A 15,496-nucleotide genomic window follows, 5' to 3' on the forward strand; every position below is an offset into this window, starting at 1 on the left:
TTTTGTATTTTTAGTAGTGACGGGGTTTCCCCATGTTGGCCAGGCTGATCTCGAACTCCTGGGCTCAAGTGATCCACCCGCCTCGGCCTCCCAAAGTGCTGGGATTACAGGCGTGAGCCACCGCGCCCGGCCACCCCTTATTGTTTCTTGGCTGCAGAGGCAGGAGGTGCAGATGAACCGGAGGCTGAGCCTGGCCGCAGAGGAGCTGGTCTTTCCCACGGTGTCTGGCCTTCCTGCCCGGCTGACCCTAAACGCCTTGGCTGCCATCAGCATCCGGGTCCGAGGAACCGCTGACTTCCAGCAGCGCTCGGATTTCTCTGTGAATGGTTATGTCAAGCCCAGGTATCTAGCTCCTGGGAGCTGGCACAGGTTAGGTGGTGGGATCCCATCCCTACAGAGGGCTGCAGAGGCCTGGGTGACATCCATATGGGCAAGAGATGATCCCTATTCTGCAGAACACCTGTGCCAAGAGACTGTGTGCAGAGATACTGGGTGGTTAGATCCACTTTACAGGTGGGAAGGCTGAGGCTCAGAGAGGTCCGGTCACGTGTTCAAGGTCACACCGCAGTGCGAGGTGGCTGGCAACAACCCTATGCCCTTCCGTCCACCCCACCCAGAAGGGAGGAGAGGAGCTAGCCTTGAGCTCACTGAACTCGTGGGACCCCCTCCCGACCAACCAAGCCTGGTGCTTCTTATTCCCACTGACAGATGAAGAAACCAAGGTTCAAGGCGAGGACACTGACAGCCTGGGGCCACATAGCGCCAGAGCAGAATGTGTGCAATATCTTGTCCGATTTTGGAACCTGTCATGGTGCTGCTGAGCATCTGTCCCCAGCCCCTCAGCTGAGCTGTCCTTGGGCCCTGGGTTTGACATGGGGAATGTGGATGCCCTAGGCTGGGTGCTCTCTGGTGTGAAGAGCCTGGGCTGGGACTTAGACACCCGGGGTTCACGTGTCCCAGCCGCATGCTTTGTCCCAGTCATGGAACCTAGGCAGGTGCTTTCACCTCTCTGAGCCTCAGTTTCCCCATCCGTAAAAGGGATTAGTGCAGGTGAGGACTGGAAAGTGCTTGGTGCATGTACAGCCTCTGGGTGGCTGTGGTGGCAGTGGTGGAGGGGCTGCTGTGGCTCAGGAGTGCAGGGGGCTGCTGAGGGTGGCAGGTGGGGTCTGTGGCCCCAGGGCCCTTGGGATGCAGCTGGTACATGCCTGTCCCTCAGTGCCCTGCTCCAGATCTCGGCTCAGATGGGCACAGCGGGTGCCCTGGGGCAGGCCGGGCTGAGATGGATGACCAGCATCCGCGGTGCCGCCAGCCTGGATGGCGGGATCCAGGTGCAGAAAGGCCGGGACCTTAAGGTGCATCTCAACGCGCCCAAGGAGACCGTGGAGCTGCTCAGCTTCAGGTGGGTGCCCAGAGCCGGCAGGAAGGGAACCATGAGCGTGAGGGTGCAGGTGAGCAGGTGTGTGGTGTGTGTGCGTGCATGCATGCATGTGAGTGTGTGATCACATGTCTGCGTGTGTGCATGGGGATGTGCATGGGTGTGGATGTGACATTAGTATGCATGTGTGTTAGTATGCGCACCCATGAGCCTGTGTCTGAGTACACATGATCAGACATATGAGAGTGCATGTGAGCTGCTGTGTGCATGAGGGTGTGTCCGTGAGTGTGTCAGTGAGGAGTGAGTGTGTTGTGGGAGTGCGTGTGTGTCCACGAGCATGTGTGTCTGTTGACTGTGAAGGGTGGGTGTGTCTGACAGGGACCGTGGGCAGCTGAGAGGTGAGAGCTGGAGAACTTTCAGACCCCTCAGCTCTTTCCTGGAGTCCCTCTGGGGCATGCTTGTCTGTGACCCCTAGGGAGGTGACTCTTGGAGAGGGGCAATTTTAGAGGGAGTGAGAGTCCAGGCTGCCCCACCTACCCGCATTCTTTCCCTTGTCCTGCCCCATGGGGGCTCTGCCCATCTCCCTCCTCCCTCCTCGCATCTGCCCCTGTTCCCTGACCCTCACTCACTGTCCCCCTCTATCCTGACCCCCTCCCACCAGCCTTCTTTCCATGTTCCTAAAGCAGCCAACTTGTTCCTACCCCAGGGCCTTTGCACCTGCTGTGTCCTCTGTCTGGAACAATAGCTCCTTCTCATCCTTTGGATTTCTGCTCAAAAGTTACCTCTGCAGAGAACTCCCCCTGCCCCAGCTAGAGGAGGCCCTGCTCTATCCCCGAGACAGCCCTGTGCCATGCTGTCCTCCGTGTGGGTTTCTCACAGCACTTGTCACTGTCTGTGGTCCTCAGCATCTGTCCCTGTGTCCATGGAGTGTCACCCCACCAGCGTGTGCACTGCCCAAAGGCTGGCCCCGCTCAGGGTAGAATTTGCCCCTGTGCCAAGCTCTGGCAGCTCAAGGTGTTACTTGTCTAATGAATGAATGAAAATGACACGTCTGACACTGTCCTCTTTCCCTACCCAGCTCTCAGCTGTACCTCATCACCAGGGATGGCGTGAGGAGCCTCAGACATGTCCCTGGCCCTTCTGAGGTCCAGTCCTGTACTGGTGAGGAAGGTAGGCAGCAGGGCCTCCATGCCATCGTACCAAGGTGGGCATCCCAGGGTTGAAGGGAAATATGCCAGCTCCAGATCCCACAGTTGCTCTTCTGCCCTAAAAGTATTCATATTCTGCAAACCAAAAAGTATCTGAGACAGGTTTCAATCAATTTAAACATTTACTTTGCCAAGGTTAAGGACATGCTTGGAAATAAAGGAACACAAATCCACAGAGCAATCTGTTGTCTATGCCTTTTTCCAGAGATGATTCTGAAAGCTTCAATATTTATTTATTTATTTATTATTTTTATTTTACTTTAAGTTCTGGGATACATGTGCAGAACATGCAGGTTTGTTACATAGGTATACATGTGCCATGGTGGTTTGCTGCACCCATCAACCCATCATCTAGGTTATAAGCCCCGCATGCATTAGGTATTTGTCCTAATGCTCTCTCTCCCTTTGTTTAAAGGGGAAAAGCGGGCTGGAGGGGAAAGAGGGAGGGTATGGTCACATGACTGAATCCACAGGCTGCAAGGGAAAAGGAACAGGGAAGGGAATAGTCACTTACATACTCGTACTTGCTCAATAAATCAACACTTTACAAAAGATAAGGTGAACATAGAATAGCTGCACAAATATTTAACCTTTTATCTGTAGCTACCTGCTTAGGAACAAAAGAAAAGGCAGCTTCTTGCATGACTCAGCTTCCAGATTAATTTTTTCCTTTTGGCATAGCAAATTGGGATCCCAAGATGGTACTTTTATTATTATTATTGAGACAGGGTCTCTGTCGCCCAGACCGGAGTGCAATGGTGCAATCATGGCTCACTGCAGCCTCCATCTGCCCAGGCTCAAGTGATCCTCCCATGTCAGCCTCCTGAGTAGCTGGGACTACAGGCACTCGCCGCCCTGCCCAGCTAATTTTTTTTTTTTTTTTTGTATTTTGTAGAGACAGGGTTCCACCATGTTATCCAGGCTGGTCTCAAACTCCTGGGCTTAAGTGATCCACCTGCCTGGGCTTCTCAAAATAATGGGATTACAGGCATGAGCCGCTGCACCCAACTTCATTTTCCTTTACCAACCACTTCAGTCAATGATAATGCTTCTAGAATTCTACCCTATAAAAGCAAACTAAAATCACTTAAAAATGCTCTGTGCACAAAGATGTTCGTTGCATCATTATTTAGAACAAAAAATAGGAAGCAACTCAAATATTCCAGAGTAGGCAAAATAGCTAATTATAAAGGCCAGTGAGCTAAGGGCAGGTTCTTATATTAAGTGGCTAAAAAGAGTCAAAAGAAGAATATCTCATATCATGAAAACTTCATGAAATTGAAATTTCAGTGTCCAGAAATAAAGTGGTATGGGAACGCAGCACACCCCCTTCATTTGCATATCACCTGTAGCCACTTTGTCCCACAACAGCACAGCTGAGTAGTTGCAAGCTAGACTCTATGACTGCAAAGCATAAAATATTGACTCTCTGGCCGGCAGATAGCTCACGCCTGTAATCCCCGCACTTCGGGAGGCTGAGGTGAGAGGATTCCTTGAGTCCAGGAGTTCAAGACTAGCCTGGGTAATACAGTGAGACCTTGTCTCTACAAAAATAAAAATTAACAAATTAGCCAGGCATGGTAGCATGCACCAGTGGTCCCAGCTACTTGGAAGGCTGACAGGAAGATCGCTTGAGCCCAGGAGGTCGAGGCAACAGTGAGCTGTGTTTATGCCACTGCACTCAAGCCGGGGTGACCAAGGAGGATTCTGTCTCTAGCTAGCTATCTAGGTAACTAACTAAACAAACAAACAATCTGGCCCTTTACAAAGAATGTTTGCTGGCTCCTGGGTTGGTAAGTTATTGACGTATCGCATAACTTTTTTTTTTTTTTGAGACAGAGTTTCACTCTCGTCGCCCAGGCTGGAGTGCAATGGTGCAGTCTCGGCTCACTGCAACCTCTGTCTCCTGGGTTCAAGCAATTCTTCTGCCTCAGCCTCCCAAGTAGCTGGGGCTACAGGTACCTGCCACCAAGCCCGGCTAATTTTTGTATTTTTAGTAGAGACAGGGTTTCACCACATTGGCCAGGCTGGTCTTGAACTCCTGACCTCACGTGATCCACCTGCTTTGGCTTCCCAAACTTTTCAACTCCATTATGAGTGAGCTGTTTTAATGAGAAACTTCTTTAATAATAATGTCAGGTGTAAGCCAGCAACACTGAATATGATCGCAAGTGGGTGGAAAGACAGGAAGTAAATGTGCCAAATAATAGCAGATCTTGAAATTTTTTTTTTTTTTTTTTTTGGAGTAAGGTTGGGGAGGGCTCTATTTAATGAAGATATACAAATTTTGCTTCTTGATAATTTTTCTCTTTTGCATTTAAGTTGCATTTAGAATTGTAAATAAACTTATGAAACTATAACATATATAATACAGAAAAAATTTTTAGAAATCTTTCTGAGCTTTCTAATTTTTTTTCTAATTTCCTGCAACAAGTACATTTTTATTTTATTTTATTTTAATTAATTAATTAATTTATTTATTTATTTTGAGACAGAGTGTCCCTCTGTCACCCAGGCTGGAGTGCAGTGGCGCAATCTCGGCTCTCTGCAACCTCTGCTTCCCGGGTTTAAGCGATTCTCCTGAGTCGTTGAGATTACAGGTGCCTGCCACCACGCCCGGCTAATTTTTTTTAATTTTAGTAGAGCCAGGCTTTTACTATGTTGGCCAGGCTGGTCCTGTACTCTTGACCTCAGGTGATCCACCCGCCTTGGCCTCCCAAAGTGCTGAGATAACAGGTGTGAGTGACCACATCCAGCCAACAAATATATTTTTATAATCGGGATAAGTGTTACTACCAAAGACATCACTGTAGGCCTGGTGCTGCTCTCAACACTTACTGACCTGTTAATCCTCACAGCTACGCCGTGAGGCAGGAACTATTATCATTAGCAGTTTAAGATGAGGAACACTGAGGCCCTTACAGTGAGTCAGAGGAGTAGTAACAATGATAATGAAAAAGAAACATTGAGACCCAGAGAGGTTAAGTAATTTGTCCAAGGTCACATAGCTGGGAAGCGGCCGAGCTAGAATTTGAACCAGGCATTCTTGCTCCAGAGCCTGTGTTCTACACAGTATTGCCTGACACTCTTTTTAAAAAGTCTACCAGGGGCTGGGCACGGTAGCTCACGCCTGTAATCCCAGCGCTTTGGGAGGCTGAGGCAGGCAGATCACCTGAGATCAGGAGTTCAAGACCAGCCTGGCCAATATGGTAAAATCCCATCTTTACTAAAAATACAAAAATTAGCCAGGCGTGGTGGCATGCGCCTGTAATCCCAGCTACTTGGGAGGCTGAGGCAAGAGAATCACTTGAACCTGGGAGGCAGAGGTTGCAGTGAGCCGAGATTGTGCCACTGTACTCCAGCCTGGGTGACAGAGCGAGACTCTGTCTGGAAAAAAAAAAAAAAAAAAAGTCTACCAGGGGTTCTCAGCTGGGGCAGTTTTGACCCCCTAGGAGACATTTGGTAATATGTGCAGAAATACTTGATTGTTGATAGGGGTTACTGGCATCTAGTGGATGGGGATCCAGGATTCAGCAAAACATCCCACAGTGCACAGGACAGCCCCCACCTAAGATGATCTGACCCCAAATGTCAGTAATGCTGAGGCAGAGAAACCCTGGTTTACACACCACTGCCTCACGGGATTCCTGTCTACATCGTGCCTTTCCTCAGAAGAAATTAGAGAAGAGCTTTCTTTGCTGATGTGGCAGCGGCGGGCACCCATGCCCAGAGCCCTCTGAGTCTCCACTGACCAGTTCTGCCTGCTTACCTCTCTCTGCAGTGTCCTACACCTGGGGCTGGCGGCTGTGCAGTGGAGTGACCTGGCCGGTGCCTGGCCAGCCCTACCTGCTCTCATTGCCTGTGTTTGCGGCCGTGACGCTGCAGAAACAGGACCCAGGGCTCCGACAGTACCTGCTGGAAGCTGCCTATACCCTGCAGCCCCAGGTGGGCCCTAGACAACAGCCCCGTGTTTCTCAGCCATGTTGTGGGTCTCCGTAGGTCAGCACTGGGCTCACCCTAAAGGACGTGGGGCTCCTCTCTGGGGCTATTGGGCTGTGCTGGTCTTGCTGTAGGTTTCTTCTGGACCTTTGCACATACTGATTCTCCATCTGGGGCTGTATGATGCATTAACTCGAAATCAGTCTTCAGATCTCAGTTCAGGAGTCACTTCCTCAGGGAAGCCTGCCTAGGTTACCCCAGAGCACATCATATTCTTTTGTGACTTGCCTTAAGACAACCACGTTTCTTCCCTTTTGATCACTTCTGTTTCTTAGTGAAGCTAGTTGGTTAATGTCTGTCTTCTCCGCTGGTGACTCAGTTTCTGGGAGCAGATTGAGGGTTTTTTTTGTTTGTTTTTTGATACAGAGACTCTTGTTGCCCAGGCTGGAGTGCAATCGCATGATCTTGGCTCGCTGCAACCTCTGCCTCCCAGGTTCAAGCGATTATCCTGCCTCAGCCTCCCTAGTAGCTGGGATTGTAGGGATGCACCACCACGCCCAGCTAATTTTTTTGTAATTTATTAGAGATGGGGTTTCTCCATGTCGGTCAGGCTGGTCTCTAACTTATGACCTCAGGTGATCCGCCCGCCTCGGCCTCTCAAAAATGCTGGGATTGCAGGTGTGAGCCAACGCGCCTGACAAGCGTTTGTTTTACTTACCCCTGTGTCATCAGCACCTGGTCCAGAGGAGGCACTCGGCGGCCTCCTGTCTGATCCTCCACCTCCCACTCTGATTTCCTTACCATCTTCACCAGCAGCCACATGGGCCCACTGCAATCCCAGCTGGATCGTGTCCCTCCTCTACGTAGACTGCCCCGCCATGGTGCCTGTTACCCTTAGAGTAGAAGCCAGACACCATGACCCACAGGCCCTTGGCAGTCCCGCCCCTGCTGGCCTCCTTCCCTGACTCTCCTCCAGACTCGCTGCCCTGAAGACACACTGGCCCCTTTCTCAAGGCCATGCACATGCCCGCCCCAGGGCCTTTGCACTGGGTGTTTCCCCTGCCAGGAACACTCTTGTCCGGGATATCCACCTAACTCTCTCCCTAGCTCCTTTCAAGTGTCCCTCAATGGGACCCCTCAGAGGCAGCCTTCCTGGGCCTCCCTGTCTAGACCAGTGCCCCGGTCAGGGCCCCTAAACCACTGACTTTGCCAGCACACTCACCGGCGGCTGCCGTCTTACGCGTTATTGTGTCTGGTGGTCCTGTGCCTCCTCTCTAGGACGTAGGCTCCACGCGGTCGGGGACTGCGTGTCTCATGCTCAGTCATCTTCCACGCAGCAGCACGCATCTCTGTTGGTGTTGAACAAATGTACGTTGACGTGGGATTTCAGAATGGGGCTTGTGGCTGAGGCTGCACTTTCCCAAAAAGAGACCCAAGCCTTGGACTGGGGTACAAGTGATTTGTTACGAAAAGGCTCCAGGGGACCCAGAAAGAGTGGAGAAATTAGGAAAGGCCGGGGGAAGATGCTGAGAGGTGTGCAATTTCAGGTGAAGTTGCAGCCTCAGCCTGGTCCCACAGGGAGCCCCAGAGCATGAGGTACTTGCAGAGTGTGTTCCCCTTTGGGCTAGGGTGCTAGGAGTTTTGGCGGCAGTGCTGGAGGGCAATGTTCTGGAGCCCTCAGGTGACAGCGAGGAAGTGCAGGGCTTGCAGAAGCAGCCGCTTCTCCCTGGCCGTTTGCTGAATAAATTGCGACCCTGTGGACATGGTCCTGGGCTGTTCTGCAGAGCTTTACACTTCTGCAGGTGATTTTCAAGCCTGAGAAATTCCTGGTTGGGGAATTGTGAGGAGAACAGTGCAAGTGTCTGAAGGGTAGAGGTGGAGGCTCTCAATCTTGAAGACTCTGCTATTTCCAGAAGGACAGCTGGTTCCCCCAAGAAGCCACAGCCCATGTCTTCATGGGCACGCCCGGGTCAGAAGTGCCGAGGGACGTCGGGATGGACATCAGCTACAGCTTGCCCCAGAGCAAGTTCCGGCTCAAGCTTCTCCATCCCAAGAAGAAAATCGAGCTGGACGGTAATGTCAACGTCCCTCCCTGTTCACTGCGCCCCTTGCTCGGTGCCACACTCAGGGCAGGGCCCCTGCAGTGAGCTGGCTCATAGAATTGTCTGTGACCTCCTGAGGTCAGCACTAAATCCAGCCCCATTTTACAGGTGCTGCATCTTAGGCACAGAGATTAAAAAAAGGGCAGGCAGTACTCCCAGGGGGATGGAGGGGCCAGATCCAGATGTTGAACCCTTGTCTCTAAACTCTTGTTTTGCACCCCCAGGAAAGATGGAGGCTCTTGGGAGTGCCCACACGGGTCACTTGGAGCTGGTAGTGGATGACAGGGACGTCTACTACATCAAGGTTTGCTCCACACCCTTGGCCCACCTGTTTCTGCACCTGCCACCTCCCCAGGGATTTCCTGCCCCCATCCCAGAGCCCTGTTAACTATTGCCACCACCTCTGGGATCTTCCCTTTCTACCTGCTAGTTAACAAGTGTTAGTTCTGTTACCCAGAAATGTAAAAACAAGAAAAAAATGGGCTCAAATCCCACCGTCATTGATGTTAAAAATGGATATTAATAACACAAAAACATGCTTTTAAGAATTCAGGTGGGATGCGGTGGCTCACACTTGTAATCCCAGCATTTTGGGAGGTCGAAGCAGGTGGATCACCTGAAGTCAGGAGTTCGAGACCAGCCTGGCCAAATGGTGAAACCCTGCCTCCGATAAAAATACAAAAATTAGCTGGGTGTGGTGGCGGGTGCCTATAATCCGAGCTACTTGGGAGACTGAGGCAGAAGAATCACTTGAACCCAGGAGGTAGAGGTTTCAGTGAGCTGAGATCATGCCACTGCATTCCAGCCTGGGCAACAGAGCGAGACTCTGTCTCAAAAAAAGAAAGAAAAAAAAAGCCAGGTGTGATGGCTTATACCTGTAATTACAGAAAGTTAGGAGGCTAACTTGGGAGGATCACTTGAGGCTAGGAGTTTGAGATAAACCTGGGCAACATAGCAAGACCTGGTCTCTACAAAACGTTAAAAAGAGGTACCTAGGCACAGTGGCATCTGCCTGTAGTCTCAGCTACTCAGGAGACTGAGGCAAGAAGATTGCTGGAGCCCAGAAGGTCGAGGCTGCAGTGAGCCATGCTTCTGCCACTGCACTCCATCCTGGGTGACAAAATAAGACCCTGTCTCTCAAAAAAAGAATTCAGAATAGAGAAAGGTATAAATTGTAAGTTAGAGCATGCCACATCCCAAATTTCCTACAGAAGTACTGATGCACGCCCTGAGAAATCTGTATTCATTTCCCAGCGCTGCCTTAACAAAGTACGCTAACTGTGTGCCTTCAACTACAGGAATTTATTCTCACAGTTCTGGAGGCCAGGAGTCTGAAATCGAGGTGTTGTTTTGTTGTTTTTTTTTTTTTTTCTCCCCCCCGTGAAGGCTGTCAGGGAGGATCTGTCCCAGGTCTCGCTCCTGGATTCTAGAAGCCTCCAGAGCTCCTTGGCTTGGACCAGGTGGTCTTCTGTCTCTGTCTTCCCATAGTCTTCCCTTTGTAGGTGTCTGTGTCCACACATCCCCTTTTTATAAGGACACCAGGCAAACGGGATTAGGGTTCACCCTCATCACCTCAGCTTAGCTTAATCATGTGTGAAGACCCTATTTCCAAATAAGGTCACGTTCACAGGTCCTGCGGCTTAGGGCTTCAGCATCTTTCGGGGAGACACAGTACAACCTGTAACCCTATAGATTTGCAAATATTTGTAGTTTGGGTTTCTGGGTTTTATTTTGTCTTTTTCACATCAGGTGAGTGATGTGATGATGTAACAAGTTTTGAGGGACACACATATCATACAATAGCATGAAAACCCAATTGTCATGCTTAAGTTTTGTTTTTTTATTTTTATTTTCTTTTTTTGAGGCAGGGTCTTGCTCTGTCACTCAGGCTGGAGTGCAGAGGTGCAAACATGGCTCACTGCAGCCTTGACCTCCTGGGCTCCAGCGATCCTCCCACCTCAGCCTCCCAAGTAGCTGGAACTACAGGCATGTGCCACCATGCTTGGCTATTTTTTTATGTTTCTGTAGAAATGGGGTCTCACTATGTTGCCCAGGCTGTCTCAGACTCTTGGGCTCACACAATCTGCCCACCTTGGCCTCCCAGAGTGCTAGGATTGCAGGTGTGAGCCTCCACTCCCAGTTTCCCAGTTTTTGTGTGTTTTTTTTTTTTCTTTAACCTGTAAAGACTTTTTTTTTCTTTTTTTTTAACTCAAAAATATACCTTGGCAGCCAGGTGCCGTGGCTCACGCCTGTAATCCCAACGCTTGGGGGGGCCAAGGCAGATGGATCACTTGGGGCCAGGAGTTGGAGACCAGCCTGGCCAACATGGTGAAACCCCAGCTCTATTAAAAATACAAAAATTAGCTGGGTGTGGTGGTGTGTGCCTGTAATCCCAGCCACTCGGGAGGCTGAGGCAGGAGAATCCTTTGAACCCAGGAGGCAGAGGTTGCAGTGAGACGATTTTGTACTATTGCACTCCAGTCTGGGCGGCAGAGTGAGACTCTGTCTCAAAAACGTGTGTTTGTGTGTGTGTGTGTGCGTGCGTGCGCGAGCTCGCTTGTATATACACACACACACGTAATACAATATACGTATATATACCTTGGCAATCTTTTTAGACCAGCATGTGCTGATACAATTTAAATTCTGTTGTAGATTTCATTGAGATTAATTCAATCTAAATACTATTAAATTCTACAATTAAATAGGCAATGCATTCAAATGATTCAAATTTCAAAAGCTATGAAAGGGGATAGAACTGACTCTCCCATATGGTAGCCAGTGGCACACATGTTTATTGAAATCTAAGTGAGGCCGGGTGCGGTGGCTCACGCCTATAATCCCAGCACTTTGGGAGGCCGAGAGAGGTGGCTCACCTGAGGTCAGGAGTTCAAGACCAGCCTGACCAACATTGCGAAACCCCATCTCTACCAAAAATACAACAAGTAGCCGGGTTTGTTGGCAGGCTCCCGTAATCCCAGCTGCTTGGGAAGCTGAGGCAGGAGAATTGCTTGAACGGGGGGTGGAGGTTGCAGTGAACCAAGATCATGCCACTTTAGTCCAGCGTGGGCAACAGAGCGAGACTCCATCTCAAAAAAAAAAAAAAAAATCTAAATGAATTAAAATTAAAGAAAATTAAAGATTTGGTTCTTTGGCTGCATGGGCCACATTTCAGGTGTTCCACAGCTTCATGTGGCCCTGAAACATTGTCCTCATTGCAGAAACTTCTATTGGTTGGTGCTGGTGTAGACTTAAAACCTCTCTTCCACCCCTCCTAAAAGCCAACCACTGTTAGGGTTTTTTTGGTGATTCCTTTCTGAGATGATCTATGCACACAGTCAGCACATGGAGTTAATATATCCACTTTAAAGAAAATAAGTGCCTCCTGTGTAGCGCAAATTACTGTGTAATAGTCCGTGGAATGGAATTTATTCGGCTAGTTTAATAATGAAGGACTCTTGAGTCTTTTCCAGGTTTCTGCTCTTACAAATATTCTGGCGTGAACACGGTTCTCTCTGCAGAGTAAATTCTTAACAATGGAATTCCCTGGCCACAAGGTTTATATGTTTTTTCTCTTTTCTCTTTTCTTCCCTTCTTCCTTTTCTTTCCTTTCTCTCCCTCTGTTTCCCTCCCTCTAGTCCCTCTCTTTTCCTCTTCCCACCTCTTTCGCCCACTTTCTCCCATGTCTTCTCCCAGTCTCTTTACCCCTCTCTCTTTTCCCTGTCTGCCCACCTCCCGCCTTCTCTTTCTTTTACAAGGTCTTATTCTGTGCAGTGATCCTAGATCACTGCAGCCTCAAACCCCTGGGCTCAAGTGATCCTCTTGCCTCAGCCTCCCAAGTAGCTGGGACTATGGCCTGTGCCACCATGCCCTTCTATTTTTCTTTTTCTTTTTCTTTTTTTTTTTTTTTTTGTGAAGATGAGGTCTTACTATGTTGTCTAGGCTCGTTTTCATCTTAGTAGTTGCTTTTCTAGTGTTCTTACCCAAGGGTACCTGGACAGAACTTAGTCGTTTGAAGCCCCTGTCATTGTGTTGAAGTTTTGTGTCTGCCCTCCATCCTGCGAAGAAGGTTGAAAACTTCCATCCACTTTTCAGGCAGATCGGTGACTTCAAAAAGTATACAAATGTTGGGAGGCTGAGGTGGGAGGATCGCTTGAGGTGAGGAATTTGGGACCAGCCTGACCAAGATGGTGAAACCCTGTCTCTACTAAAAATACAAAAATTAGCTGGGCGTGGTGGCGCATGCCTGTAGTCCCAGCTTCTTGGGAGGCTGAGGCAGGAGAATTGCTTGAATCTGGGAGGTGGAGGTTCCAGTGAGTCGAGATCATGCCACTGCACTCCAGCCAGGGTACAAATAGCAGCTTTAGACTTGATCCCACCAGGCATGATCGCTGGGCACCTTCGGCAGTGGATCGCCTGATTCTGCCTCAGTTTCCAGTGTCTTCTCAGAGAGGTCTGGAGTGGAGCATCTGAAGCCGGAGCTGGATGTCTTGCTGCAAAAATACGTTCTCCACTTCCAGCTCTGCCGTCAGCCTGGGTAGGGGGAAGACCTATGTCAGGGGAGAGCTGTCTTCCTCCTAAAGCCCCACCTGCCTAATGGGTGAGACGTATGCCTCATTTTCAGAATTCCCAGGGGCCCTCGAACTTCTAGTCGTTTGCTAAATATATAAGCACGGATTGCCTCTACCTCCCCGTGGACCTTCCTGCTGGTCCCTATAGAGCTGCCTGCAGCCTGGAAATGTTTGCCTTTGGAGAAATTCTAGTTCCACCTGCCCCAGACTTATCACAATTACAGTAACAGCCGGAACTCCGGAACTTGCTGGAGCCTGTTTCAGCAGACAGGAGGTCCCCCCTTCAAGTCCTCTCTGTAACCCCATACAAGATGAAGAAACTGAGGCAGATGAGCTCATGAATATGAAGTCCCAGAGCTTGGGTTCAACTTGTCTCAAAGCTTATGGGATTTAAGGTTGGTTTAGGCAAGAGTGTTCTGTTCAGTGCCCCCTCGTGCTAGTGTGTAGGGGTTGGGTCCTGGGTTGCCTGGAGACCCCAGTTTACGCCTGGTGACCTGACACATTTACAACTAGCGTTCTCTTTAACTGCAAAGTGTTCTGGTTTGGGTGAGAAATTCTGTGTTCACCCTGTTCACGTGAACCTTGAGGAAGCTCTGACGAGCACTGCACAGCCTCTGATACAGACTGGAGAAAGCCATCGCTAGAATGTGCCTGTCAGCAGGAAAAGCTGGGAGCAGAGTGGAGAGCGAGCATCTGTTTCTGTAAAAAGGGAGGGATAAGGATGTGTCTGTATATTCATGTGTGCACACACGTACATCCATACACATATGACATACCCATACACATGTCCATACACATGCACATCATATACACGTCCATATTTACACACACGAACATCCACATGTAGACACATCTGTACATACATTCGTATATACACACATGCATATATAGACATATCTGTACACATGTCTGTACAGAGTCCATACACTTCCATATTCACACACATCCAAATGTAGACATATCTGTATGCACATTCATATACACACATCCACATATATACATATCTTTTCACATGTCCGTGGGGTACACATGTCCATATACATCCATATTCACACAATCCACATGTGGACATATCTGTACACATTCATATGCACGCATCCGTATATATGCATCTCTTTACAGACATACATGTCCATACACACGTGCATACACACGTATTCACACACACAAACATCCATATATAGACATATCTGTATATACGTTCATATATACACACATTCATATGTATACATATCTGTACATATATCCACACACACATCCATATATACATATCTGTTCACATGTCCATACGCACACATCCATACACATCCATATTCACACAATCCACATGTAGACATATCTGTATGCATACATTCATATACACACATCCATATATATACACCTCTTTACACATCCGTATACATACGTTCACGCACATGTCCATACACACGTCTACATACAGACACATCCGTGTATATACAGATTCATACATACAACTGTATTCACCCACGTCTGTATACACACACCCCTGTATACACACACCCCTGTATACACACACATCCATTTACAGATACATCTGTACACACATCCACACATTCATACATACATATCTGCACACACATCTGTGGAGATCGGGGACAGACAGCGTTAAGTAGTGGCAGTGTGGTAATAGTGGGTCTTGTTTTGACGTCTACTGGTGGCCATCGGGGCTGTGGGGGTGGGGAGCCTGCAGGTCGGCGGGGCCATCAAAGATGATATTTGCAGTTGCTCATGGCTTTTCCAGAGAATCTTCTTTGCGGGGCCGTGGAGTGTGTAGTGAGCTGTCCCCGTGGCCCATCTGCCAGTGTCTTCCCGTGGCCAGGTCTGCACCACTGACCAGCAGAGAAAGTTCTGGCCTCGCTGGCCTTCACGAGGACTTTGGGTTGTACTGTAAGAAAGGCTAGCATGCCAGCATTCGACGTGTCTGGTCGATGTGTGGAGATCAATTGCCAGCAGCGGGATGGGAGCCGGGAGAGCCAGGAGGATGTTGCAGTGAGACAGGCCGATGACCGGGGCTCCAGCTGGTGAGGCAGTGGAGGTGGCAGAACTGGTTGATTCTAGACACATTCCATAGGGACAGTTGACTCGAGTTCTTGATGGATTGAATGACGGGGATGTCAAGGAGAGAAGAGGAGTCCCTTATATTTATGTCTGAGTTTGTAACACAGGTTTCTAATTTTGAGAAATCCAGAGTTTAAAAAATTGGGGAAGGGCTGGGCACAGTGGTTCATGCCTGTAATCCTAACACTTTGGAAGGCCAGGGCAGGTGGATCACTTGTGCTC

The 15,496-nt window shown here is 49.2% G+C and overlaps 1 protein-coding gene, 1 long non-coding RNA gene and 1 pseudogene across 3 annotated transcripts in view; 1 reads left to right on the plus strand and 2 right to left on the minus strand.

Annotated features, from left to right (window-relative positions):
* The window catches only part of LOC129016092 (uncharacterized), a 154,777-nt gene that overhangs the window by 49,785 nt on the left and 89,496 nt on the right, over positions 1-15,496 (plus strand). For both annotated transcript variants that reach the window (XM_054454967.2, XM_054454968.2), the window contains exons 18-23: positions 158-342; positions 1,217-1,399; positions 2,454-2,545; positions 6,365-6,528; positions 8,436-8,595; positions 8,849-8,928. In XM_054454967.2, the coding sequence (XP_054310942.2) occupies positions 158-342; positions 1,217-1,399; positions 2,454-2,545; positions 6,365-6,528; positions 8,436-8,595; positions 8,849-8,928 (864 nt within the window). The remainder of the gene's footprint in view (positions 1-157; positions 343-1,216; positions 1,400-2,453; positions 2,546-6,364; positions 6,529-8,435; positions 8,596-8,848; positions 8,929-15,496) is intronic.
* Positions 4,997-12,880, minus strand: LOC129016093 (uncharacterized). The gene is made up of 3 exons (XR_008494721.1): positions 12,608-12,880; positions 7,763-7,871; positions 4,997-6,904 (listed from the first exon to the last, which is right to left on the minus strand). It is a non-coding gene; the product is annotated as an uncharacterized LOC129016093 (long non-coding RNA).
* Positions 10,368-10,461, minus strand: LOC129016429 (small nucleolar RNA U13; annotated as a pseudogene).

This window comes from Pongo pygmaeus, chromosome 18 (genome assembly GCF_028885625.2).
Source record: "Pongo pygmaeus isolate AG05252 chromosome 18, NHGRI_mPonPyg2-v2.0_pri, whole genome shotgun sequence".
Lineage (NCBI taxonomy): Eukaryota > Metazoa > Chordata > Mammalia > Primates > Hominidae > Pongo > Pongo pygmaeus.